This window comes from Quercus lobata, chromosome 1 (assembly GCF_001633185.2).
Source record: "Quercus lobata isolate SW786 chromosome 1, ValleyOak3.0 Primary Assembly, whole genome shotgun sequence".
In the NCBI taxonomy this organism is placed as follows: Eukaryota; Viridiplantae; Streptophyta; class Magnoliopsida; order Fagales; family Fagaceae; genus Quercus; species Quercus lobata.
In genome coordinates, this window is record NC_044904.1 from 5,500,246 (window position 1) to 5,512,422 (window position 12,177).

Genomic DNA, 12,177 nt, shown 5'->3' on the forward strand with positions numbered 1-12,177 from the left:
TAATATACAAGAATTTGGGAATTTTTGTAATCCACAACTCTTTTTGTTGACGTGGGTTCAATTTGTGGGCCACTGAAGCCCACAAGGCCTATTGCTTACAAGTCGGTCAAGCATGACCGAATACAATAAGGAAAATAATTCCTATTGTTGCCGACCGATGACATATAACTACATATATATTAGGTTTGTGTGTTGTGCAACAGCATCAAGAATTCTGTAGTAACCTAGCAGGCGCTGCTGCATAAATTGATAATTGAGAGTGGCAGTTTTTTGTCTTGTCATCGGAGCAACTTTTCCTTTTTAGATACTGTAATTCCCTCCAAATCGGTTTGCTTGATTGAGTTGGCTAGTATGATGAAAGAGGCGGCTATTTATTTTCCTCCGTTTAAGTTGGCTCGGAGGATGAAAGAGGTTCAAGATAAAAGCAGTGTTGAATATCAGCGGTTGACATGGGATGCCCTTCGGAAGAGTATAAATGGGCTTGTGAACAAGGTTAATGCTGCCAACGTAAAGAACATTATTCCAGAACTCTTCTCGGAGAATTTGATACGGGGAAGTGGGCTATTTTGTCGGTCCTGTATGAAATCGCAGATGTCATCCCCGGGTTTTACAGACGTGTTTGCAGCACTGGTTGCTGTTGTCAACACCAAGTTTCCTGAGGTTGGCGAGCTTCTTTTGAGGAGGATCGTTTTGCAGCTCAAGAGAGCATATAAACGGAACGACAAGCCTCAATTACTAGCTGCTGTTAAGTTTATTGCACATTTAGTGAACCAACTAGTGGCTCATGAGATCATTGCCTTGGAGCTGCTTACTGTGCTGCTTCAGAATCCAACCGATTCGAGTGTTGAGGTTGCTGTTGCCTTTGTCACAGAGTGTGGATCACTTTTGCAAGATCTCTCGCCTAAAGGCTTGCATGGTGGGTATTCTTTTTGAGGTCGTCAATCTTAAATTTGTCATATTTGTGGATATTATTGTATTTTTGGTTTCTAAGGTTTAGACATGTTGTTCTTCCTAAGTTGTACTTGTTGCCAAGTGCTTATAATTTTTAGTAGTTTATTTATTACTAAGTTATTATCTTTTTCAGGGAGGTATGGTTGGTTAGCCACATTTAGCAATTTCTCTTCTACATTGAATCACATTTTGTACACTAGACATACAGAGGGGTTACCAATAAAGCCATCACTTGCCATGGCATTTTGATGGCTTCGTTGGGCCTAGTCACCAAAAATTTTGTGACAGCTCTTTGTCTTCAGTAAATAATGGAATCCTTCAATTAAACAGGGAGGACCTGTGGAATTACTCTTATGTAAGTGAAAAAATAATGATAAGTCACTCAGAATGATGTTCCTAAATTCCTAGTGTCAACTCATTTTACATTTTAGGTTGTATTGGTATTTATTGGGTAAAAAAATATTTGTCCAGTTCATTATCAAATTAGGCATAACCCAACTAACTTCGGATAGGCAGAATAGCAAATTCCACAGCTCCTAAGTGATAGGATAGTTCATTACAAGGGGGGGTTGTAATCATGCCTAAATCTGGCATGTATCTGGTTTTTCTGATCAGTGATATAGGTTCCACTGGGAAGTTGCCATTCTTTGTTATCTGAAATTGTCTTGACGATATAGAAACACCAAGTTAAAAATTGTCTTGACGATATAGAAACATTGTATCTGGAATTGTGCCACTCATGGCTGTGGCATATATGTAACCTTGGATGGTGGCCCGGTGTTAAATGGTTAGCGTTTGAAAATATTGTTTAGTACTCAAAACTTGTTTACTATTGTACTTACTATATTATGAAAGACAAGTACGTGTTTAGCTATGTCAAACTTTTGGTTCATTATGTTCTATGCTTAGCAATAAATGTTTCCATGAGATTATATGTCATAATGTTCCTATCCTACTTCTTTTGTTTTTACTGGAATATATTTTAGTCACTGTACTGTGTACTCAAGGTTTACACTTCTACAGGAATATTTGAGCGTTTCCGTGGGATTCTTCATGAAGGTGAAATAGACAAAAGGGTTCAATTTCTGATAGAAGGGCTATTTGCGATAAGAAAAGCCAAGTTTCAGGTATGTTTTTTTTCTCCCTTCATTTTTAGAATTATGTATGACATACTACTATTAATGTCCAAGGATAGCTAGAATAAAGATACCCTCTGTGATGTATTCATTTGCAGGGGTACCCAGCTGTTCGTCCAGGTCTGGACCTTGTAGAGCAGGAAGATCAGATAACCCATGAGATCTCTCTCCAAGAGGAAATAGATCCAGAGATTACCCTTGGTATGGCATCATGCTGAGCTGTCTTCTGCTTCTTGATTGGTCTAGCTATGGTTATGTATTGATTTATATTTTTCTTTCTCCTTGTTCAGATATATTCAAGCCAGATCCTAATTTCCTTGAGAATGAGAAGCGTTATGAAGAGTTGAAGCAAACCATTTTGGGTGATGAGTCTGAGGATGAAGAAGGTTCAGATGCAGCTTCAGATGATGATGATGATGATGATGAGGATGAGGATGATGACGAGGAAGAGGATGAGGAGCAGATGAAAATAAGGGATGAAACAGAGACAAATCTTGTAAATCTTCGGAGGACAATCTATCTAACAATTATGTCCAGTGTAGATTTTGAGGAGGCAGGTCATAAGCTCCTGAAAATTAAACTAGAGCCAGGTCAAGAGGTATGTGTTGCAAGCTTTTTCCTGATGTTACTGCTGTAAAATTGAAGTCTCCTTATTTAGTATTTCCTTGTTTAAGAGGAAGTAGTGAAAGATAAATAATGAATATTTGTTCGCAGTTTGCTGAGTCTGCAAATTATTGGTAGTTGGCTAGGAATCACTATTAGTTGGAGGAACTAGAGCTGGGTTCTGAGTCTCCTGTCCAGCATGAAGACATCCTTTACTCCCCTTTGCTATCAAGTGAATAAATGAACAATAAATGAATAAACAAGATGGATTAGATTCACTTTACATACTCTTTTAACATTTCAGATTGCTAGATGTTATTACAAGTCATTATCAAATATATTTTTTTCTTTATTCTTAGCTTTTGTTTTTTTAACCCCCACCCCCTAAACGATTAGAATTCATTAGTGGTTTCATGCACTAACTTGCCTTGGTGCTTAGATTATTTCCCTTGGGTACTTCAGTCACTATTAGGGGTGTAGAGAGGCAAGCCACACAGAGCCCAAGCTAAGCTTCTTGCTGCTTAGGCTCAGCTAATTAAGACTTGACATGGAGTTGAGTTTGGCTTGAAGAATTCAGTAACTCCTAAAATTGATTGCTTAAAATAATAAAAGAAAAATAAAATCTTAAAATAATACAATTGAAAGCTTAAAATAATAAAATTGAAAGCTTAATAATAATAATAATATATTAGCATAATTTATTTTAAAGAAAAAATCTTGAATGAAATTCTGTACTACTTGAAGACTTATAGTTGTCTTTGTGGCTTATGCAGATGGAGTTGAACATTATGCTCTTGGAATGCTGTAGTCAGGAGAGAACTTACCTCCGGTATTATGGTCTTTTGGGGCAGCGATTCTGCATGATCAACAAAGTTTATCAGGAAAATTTTGACAAATGCTTTGTCCAACAATATTCCATGATTCACCGGCTTGAAACTAATAAGTTGCGTAATGTGGCTAAGTTTTTTGCGCATTTACTCGGCACAGATGCTCTACCTTGGCATGTTTTAGCCTATATTCGCTTAACAGAGGAGGATACCACTTCTTCATCTCGTATATTTATCAAGATTCTATTCCAGGTATCGAAAGCGACACCAATTTTTTCCCCTCATGTTTTTCTCTCTAGCATTTCTTCTAGAAGCTGTTGTATTCACAGTTGTGTTGTTTCTGTTACAGGAATTGTCAGAGCATCTGGGCATCCATCTGCTGAATGAGCGTCTTAACGATCCCACAATGCAGGATTCCTTTGAATCTATCTTCCCAAGGGACAATCCCAAGAACACACGGTTTTCAATTAACTTCTTCACATCCATTGGACTTGGTGGCATCACTGAAAACTTACGTGAGTACTTGAAGAATATGCCACGCCTTATTATGCAAAAAGAGCAAGAATCGGATAGTTCTGGTAGTTCGGTTACAGGGTCAGCTAGTTTAGAATCGGATTCATTGAGTTCAGATGAGAGTGAAAGGGATGACAGACACAGGAAGCGGAGGAGGATAGTCTAAGGGAATGTTATGATGTGCAATAGATATTAGAGTTTGATGTTTGCCATTTGTAATGTATAGAATCAATTTGTTTTCACATTGTGTAAAATTTCGCATCGATATGAATTTAGCATTATAGCAACTTTGTTTTTCTCTCTAACGGGGAAAGTGTCTTAATTTCGGCACAGATGCTCTACCTTGGCATGTAAAATTTTGGGTTTGATGTTTGGCATTTGTTTTCCTGCATACCACTAAACTCCCGTGCGTTATGGTGTGCGGCCACTTGAGCACTAATGGAACTTGATGCTACTCGAATTTATAAGGCAACAACTCTTACACTTGCAGGTGGGATGGTGGATGGATTACCCGGGCTTTCTATTGTTAGGCCACCCCTCAATTTGGTTACTTTATTAGATGGTTAATAAATATTGATTTTAGCCTAACATTTTGCTTTTGTAATCATAATATGGCTAATGTCAAAATTAAAATTTGTGGTGTTTGTCGTGGAAATAACTCAATATATTTAATTAATTAGTGGATGATTACACTTATATTCATAAATAGTTTGGTTGTGATTGAAAAAAGTTACACATTTGGGTCAAAATTTGCACCTTATCTTTACTTGAAATTTAGTTTTTTCATGTCCAAATAAGTGTTTATTTAATTATTTACTTGGAATTTTTACTACACATGCACTTCTGACACTATTGAACTCTGAAGTTAAGATAAATATTTTTTGTCACTCTATAGATACTCCAATGGTGGCCCTGTTTGCTTCTTCACTCCCAATTTGCCTTACATGACAACTAAACAATAAAAGAAATGCTACATACACAATATTTTCACAACATTTTCACAATAAATCCTAGTTGGTAGGTTGTTATAGGTTTTTAATTTGAATCTACCACTGAAATTACTTTCTTACCTACTAATAACAGCAAATAACAACCAACCACATAGTATTTGTTATGAAAATGTTGTTGACATAAATTTAACCAACATATGCACACGACTGGACATATTCTCTATCCCGCCAGTTGCATCCATTTTTCCCCTTTAATCATGAAGTCACCATGAAAGGACTTATAATATCATATTGTACCACTGGACTCATCTTATCATGCTGCTAAAATGTTATAAGTCCAATACTGTTATACGGCTAGACCTACAAACTGTGAAGTAATATTATATAGCTAGAGCCACAAATCATATAAAGAACAAAGTGATGCTATACAGCTGGAGTCAGAAATATACAAGATAAGTCAAAATTTCTCTATCTTCAAGATTGCATTATTAAGCATATGTTAACTCCTTATCATTGTACCGTTGGATGCAAATTACTGTAATATTATCTCACTATTTAATAAACATGGATTCACTAATGCTTCATTAATAAACATATATATTAATAAATTGAGTCCATATCACTACTAGACATATATTATTCGAACATAAAACCACCGCTGGACATATACCATTTGGACATGAACTACCACTGGACATATATTATTTGGACATGAACCACAGCTAGACCAACTAATTAACATATATTATTCGAACATAAACCATGACTGGATACAAACTATTTGATATACATTATTTGGACATAGACCATTACTGGACATACCTTATTATGTTAAACATGAATCATGAACCACAGCTAGATATGGACTATTTTGGACTCATCCCATTACTGGATATATGACACTTAATTAATTACTTTCTAATCTTGGACATCACTTAACACACATAATAATAACACTCAACTCACCATTTAATCAAAGCTATTATGCTAAATATATTATTTATATATTTCAATCATTATCATGATTCTAAGACTTTGGGCTTTATCTATTTTGTAGACTTAAAATGCACCAAAAGCCATTGGCCTATGTGGCCCAATGTCAAGTTCCAGATTGGACTCCCCAAAACAAATCCGAGTCTAGCAAAGTCACACTTCTAGTGGAAGACAAGTGGCTATGCACAAAAACTGCCCCCGACACACATTTAATTACAATTTAAACTACTTTTAACTTCTTTTTAAAAAAAATAACTGCTCTTAACTTTTTATACTTATCTCTATATATTAAGAGAACTCGGAAAGTTAGTTATCAATTTCTCTAATTATCAGAAGCAGCTTAAAAAAAAAACTCCAAAAAAAAAAAAAAACAGCAATTTCCTCTCAATAACTTCTCACTAAATGAATACTTTCCTAATAGTCCAATAACAGTGGTTACCAACGAACTTCTCCTAAACTCAAGCACCATTTTTTTGCTCTCAAAAATTTAATAAAAAGATATACGTGCACAGATTTTTTTTTTTTTTTCATTCATTTTAATTCTAACTTCCAATTTAACTCTTACCCAGCTATGCTATGTTTGGAAGTTCGGAGGAAGAGGAGAGTAGAGGAGAGGAGAGTAGTGGTGAGGAGAGTAGAGGGGAATGGTTATCCTCCATCTTATTTGAATGTTTTTAAAATTAAGTAAGGGGGGGAATAATTAGCCTTTTCATAGTTTGTAATTTTGTTAATATGGTAAAGGTAAATTTGGTAATTCATTTGGTCAAGCATTTCTATGCTCTACTTTCCCTCCGAATCTCTCCAATTTGAGGGAATTAAAAATAAGGGTTTAGAAGTAGTTAGAACCCCTCCAAATCCCTCCCACTCCTCCCTTAAAAAACTTCTAAATAAGGTAATTTAAATTATTCTCCCTCCATTTACTTTACTCCCCTCTACTTCCCATCCATCCAAACAAACTATTAAAGTTTTTGTTCAAGTTAAAAGGTTTTTAGTTCCAGTTTGAATTCCAATGTCTAAAAGGTTTTAGTTCCAGTTAAATTTCTTTTTATTAAAAAATAATAATAAAGAAAAAAGATTAACAATTATATATGGTTTTAAACCTCCCCCCCCCCCCACCCCCTCACTTTTGGGTGTCTCTCTCTCACTCTCAAAGATAATTTCTTATTCATATCCCTTAAAATTAATTAGGCACTTCCACTTCTCTTTATTACTTCTGAATGGCAAGTCAGTGGCCAAAATCAAACATAAATAAATGTCTTTCTTTCTCCTATTTAATCTTTAAAAAAATAAATAAATAAAAACTCTCTTTTTCTCTCTTAGAGGAAGGAGTAGCCCTTCCTGCAAGGTAATTTTGTTTCTTTCTTTATTGTTTTATTGCCCATATGATTTTGATTGTTGTATATGATTTTGATTTATTTGTTATGGAAATTGTAAGAAAAAAAATTGAAATAATAAACATTGTATAATAACTATTTATGGGGCTATAGGAGCAATTTCAGTTTTGTATATATGCTTTTATGGTGCCAAAGGAAAGAAGCTAAGTACCAAATGAGGTTGAAGTCAGAGAATGAAAAAGGTTCAAGAGATGACATCGTTTTCTTACCCTATTTGTTTTTTTCCCCCTTTTTTTTTCCTTTTAATTCTTCTTAAAAGTTATTATTTTTTGTATATGAGTGAGGTATATGTGTTAATAGATTCTTTTTTTTTTTCTTTTTTCTTTTTTTGCATTATTTTTGTAATTTTGTAACAGTGAACTATCTAATTTCGGGTTTTTTTAGTTTATTTTATTGCAGTTGATTTGTCCATGATGATAGGTCCTATAATGGAGGGACATGGAAATAGGGGATATCAAGAAGGATGAAATTCCTGTGAAAAATAAGGCCATGAGTCAATGCTTAGTATTTGTAGAAAAATGTGTACCTAAAAAATTTTGTGATGAGTATTATGGGTTTGTAGGTGAAATAATTTTCATCACACCTCTAGGTATTTTATGAATGGAAAAATGTAGTAATCACAAATTATAATGAATGCAAATCATTAACCTTTACCCAACAAAATAGAAAAGTTTTTGAGCACAAGCGTGAGCGCATGCTTAGATGCTAGTATTATTTTATTGAATTGTATGTAAAAATAGAAACTGAGATGTTAGTTGACTTGTAAAATGATATAGTAAAATAGATAAAGTAGATTTTTAGGGTGTAAAATAAAACTTTTTTGGCATCCCAGATGCTAATGCTCTGATAGGACCATTCTACATGCTACATGATAACGTATTCTTGATATCATTATTAATCTGCTCCAAATAATGCTTCCTCTAAAAAAATTTAAAAAAAAAAAGAAAAGAAAAAATATCTTCCCATTGAATAGCCAACATCTTTGATGACTTCTTTTTTTAATTTAAAAATAGCTCAAACGAATATTTTTACTAATAAAATGTCACATTGGAGACATAGATTATTTCCTTGTATAAGGTTAAATTGCAAATTATACCCTTAAAGTTTGGAAGTATTTGGATTTTACATTTTGAAGTTTCAAAATTTAGATTTTACCCTCTTGAAGTTTTGGGATGTTTGGATTTATATCTTGACATTTCAGAATTTGAATTTTATCCTCTAAAGTTTGGGGTGTTTGAATTTTACTCCCTAAAGTTTGGAGGTAAAATCCGAATTCTAAAATTTTAAGGTGTAAAATCCAAATATCTCAAACTTTAGAGGTTTAGTTTGTAATTTAGCATTTTTATAATCTTCATCTTTCTACCTCACATGTATAGGAAAAATAATGGCTTGTCCTTCGAAGCGTTGTTATGGGTTTCATTTCGTTCCAATTAGAAAATCTCATACTGGAATGATAACCTCCCTATTCTACCTCAGATGAAATTTTGGCCAATTTTGGGCATTTCAGTCAATAATGGCCAAAATCAAAGATTTGGCTGGAATGCAAAAGTGAAAAAAACATGAAGAAAAGATGAAGCAAAGGTTGTGTTAGAGCGGAAACAAAAGTAAAAAGATGAGAATAAGAGCTCTTTGGTTTATGCATATGTGAACAGAGGAGGTGAAAATATGTTGAAAGGCAAGATGATGCAGGGGCATTTTAAGGGAGAAAAAATATGAAGAAGATGAGAAAACAAAATCATGACAAATAGGACCAGTAGCCATAAATGGAAGCAGGAGAGTGACTGAGGCAAAAAACAGAGAGAATTGAAAGAGAAATAACAGAGAAAAGAGAATGAGTGAAGTAAAAGAAAAGAGAGTAAACACGGCAGAAAAGGCATGCATCAATAGGCTATCTTTTCCCTCCCTTTACCGCAAACCCACTCTTTGTAACTCCAGCTGAATAGAAAGTAGCTATCTAGACCCGTTCTCTAAAATGCACATCTTTAAGGGCTTAGACCAATAACAAGGTTCTCCAAGTTGGAGTTTGGGCTCTTTTTAGTTCACTTCCTGTAGAAAAGCTCATCATTTTACATTATGTTGTATTAGTTATGATAAATGCTCTCCTAACTAACCTTTTTTATTACAACTAACCCTTATGCTATAAGATATTCACTCTTAAATCTATAAACAGTACTGGCATTTGTGGACTAATATACATGTATGTGTTAATGTTTATTTTCTGTATGTTGAGAGCCATTTGTGGAAGCCCAGGCAGACAGAAAAGCCCAATAATGAGGGCTACAAAGAATTGACAAGATAAATAGCAAAACACCCATTAGGCCCAAGCGGCAGGAATAATGGATCACAGGCCCAACAAACAAATGAATGGGTCTTGAAGAGGTAAGCGGGCTCAAAGAAGCCAGGAAAGAAAGAAATAGCATCCTATGGGCAGAGTATGAGGTAGAAAAGTGAGAAAGGGCCGCCGCAGGTCCAAGGCAATGCAAACTAAGAGAGTAAGGGGTTTATGGCAGACCCATGAACCCCAAAGATAAGAATAAGGTTATTGGGCCGGGGAAACCCAATAAAGTTAGTAAAAGGCCCATGGGAGTGTGGAATTAGCAAACGGGCCGAGGAAGCCCAAAGAAAGCAATCGGGTCATGGATGCCCAAAGGGACATAGGAGCCCATGAGTAAAAGCAAAACAGTACCCATGACAGGCCACTGAGAAAAGGGATAAACAGCTGGGCCAAAAAAAGGTCCAACAGGATTAAGTTATTACGGCAGAAATAACAATTCAACGTGGCAGGTAATAAAGAAAATCAAAAGTGGGCCAAAGAAATGTAAGGCCCATCATCATACGAAGCCCAGCTCTTGAATGGAGCGAAAAACCAAAGGAAAGCCCACATGAAGGGCCAGGAAACGCAAACGGAGAGTCTCCAGGTCACAGCAGACGCATGAGCAGCAGGCAGACTCTTGGACAAATTTGAAAGGGAAGCACGCGCAAGGTCCAAGTACCACCAACCTGTACCTAGCCAATATAGGACATGGTGGGGCCATGGGCCAGAGATAAGAGGTAAATGGGGTATGGTTTGGTGGTGGGAAGAGGGGAAAAGATCTATTTGCAGCTCCTGCCCAAGCCTCTTTTGGGAGGTACATCCTGCTGAGATGATAGACCACCCAAAAAAGGCAAGTTTGAGGGAGAACCGTTGGGTGCATGCTCTGAGAGTAGAGAGAGAAAGCATTAATACCGTGGCAGGAAGAAATATTACAGTATACTGAGGAACAAAACAAACCTGCCTCTATCTGGCAAGGGTGGATGTTGCACAGTCCTGGTGGTCGGCAAGTACGCCCAGACCAGACAAAGGCGGTTAAGGGGCAAGACGGTAAAACACTAGCCACGGCAGGCGCTATAAAAAGGCTCTTGCCGTGCCCTGTAAAGGGGATCAAAAAACATAATATATTTTACGGAGTGAAAAGAAAAAACAGAGCAAGAAGAAAAGAAAAAAGATAAGAAAGGAAACTAAGAAAAAAAGGAGAGTTAGTTCAATGGGCATGCACCAATAGATCGGTTTCTCTCTCTCCCCCTTCAAATCTTACTTTCTTCTAAAACGCAAACAAGGATTCTTTCCTTTTGGGCAATAACCATTCAGGTCCGACTCCTTCAAAGCCATTAATCCCCACGGCAGAATCTTTTTCCTGGGGGATTATTTGCATTGAGAAGAGGCGTTCTCTCCTCTTTGGCTTAGCTGCGGCAGACTAAGTTTAAAACTTAACTTATGCCCATTTAAATTAGCCAGTATTATTTTCTTCATTTTTTCTCTGTGATTGATATCACTATGACCGTAATCATGCTTTATTAGTAAGGAGAACATAGTCATTTATTTAAATAGTCAGAATACTCTGTTTTAATTATTATTATATCTGCCTGCTGTAACTCTTCTGCAATAGTTCTGCTTGCCGCAAATTTGTTCTTGGTAGACAAGGCATAAGTTTGTGTACAAACCGGCCCAAGTTAAGTTACAATTGGACCGGCCCTAGCTCCCTTACTCAGAAACACTAGGGCCCATCACCGTAGGAGGCAGCCCAGTCCATTACCGTAGGAGGCAGCCCAATACACCATATACAGAAAAGGCCCCTACACTGTATTTTGGATGTTGGATTTGTACAAAAACTAGCTCTTTAGCAAGGTCCTACTAGAATAGTGGGCCATGCCCAACTCTCCAACCCACAGCAGAATGGGCCTTAGCCTAATAGCACAAAAAATCACCTACAGTAGGCAATATCACATCAATTTCATGTTTAATTACACGTAAATATGAGAGTTTGAAATTTTTCTAAAAAACATACTCATTACGTGTATTTTTCTCTTGTAGGAGATTAAAACCATTCAGCTAATTATACAACAAGCTGTCAAGAGAATCTAAGGGTCAAGATCAATTAGAGCATGGTTTTTGAATAGTTGATAAAATTCTGAAAATCAAGGGATTCCATCCTAAATTTGATGGATTTTCTCTTCTTCTTCTTCTTTTTTTTTTTTTTTTTTTTAGACGAGGCTAAGGTTATAGTAAAGGAAAAACCCTAAAACCCTAGAACTTTTTTTCAACTTTTGTTTTAATCTCTAGCTAGGGTTAGAGATGAAACCTAATATTTTTAGGACAAAGTTTAGCTACAAACCTAATATTTTGACAAATCCACCATCATTGGATTAGGTCATTTTCTTATATCCTCCATACTTGCAAAATTTTTAGGAAATTAAAGACCAATAAATTTTTAGAAAATTAAAGACCAATAGCTATGTCCTCCATAAATTGTTTAGATGACAAATTTTGGTA

The 12,177-nt window shown here is 35.8% G+C and overlaps 1 protein-coding gene across 1 annotated transcript; it reads left to right on the top strand.

The window, feature by feature from the left end:
* Window positions 1–257: 257 nt before the first annotated feature.
* Window positions 258–4,361, top strand: LOC115975881 (pre-mRNA-splicing factor CWC22 homolog). The gene is made up of 6 exons (XM_031096923.1): window positions 258–916; window positions 1,975–2,078; window positions 2,186–2,288; window positions 2,378–2,685; window positions 3,464–3,769; window positions 3,867–4,361. The coding sequence occupies exons 1-6, from the start codon at window positions 352–354 to the stop codon at window positions 4,194–4,196; spliced, it is 1,716 nt and encodes a 571-aa protein (XP_030952783.1). The 5' UTR covers window positions 258–351; the 3' UTR covers window positions 4,197–4,361.
* Window positions 4,362–12,177: the final 7,816 nt, after the last annotated feature.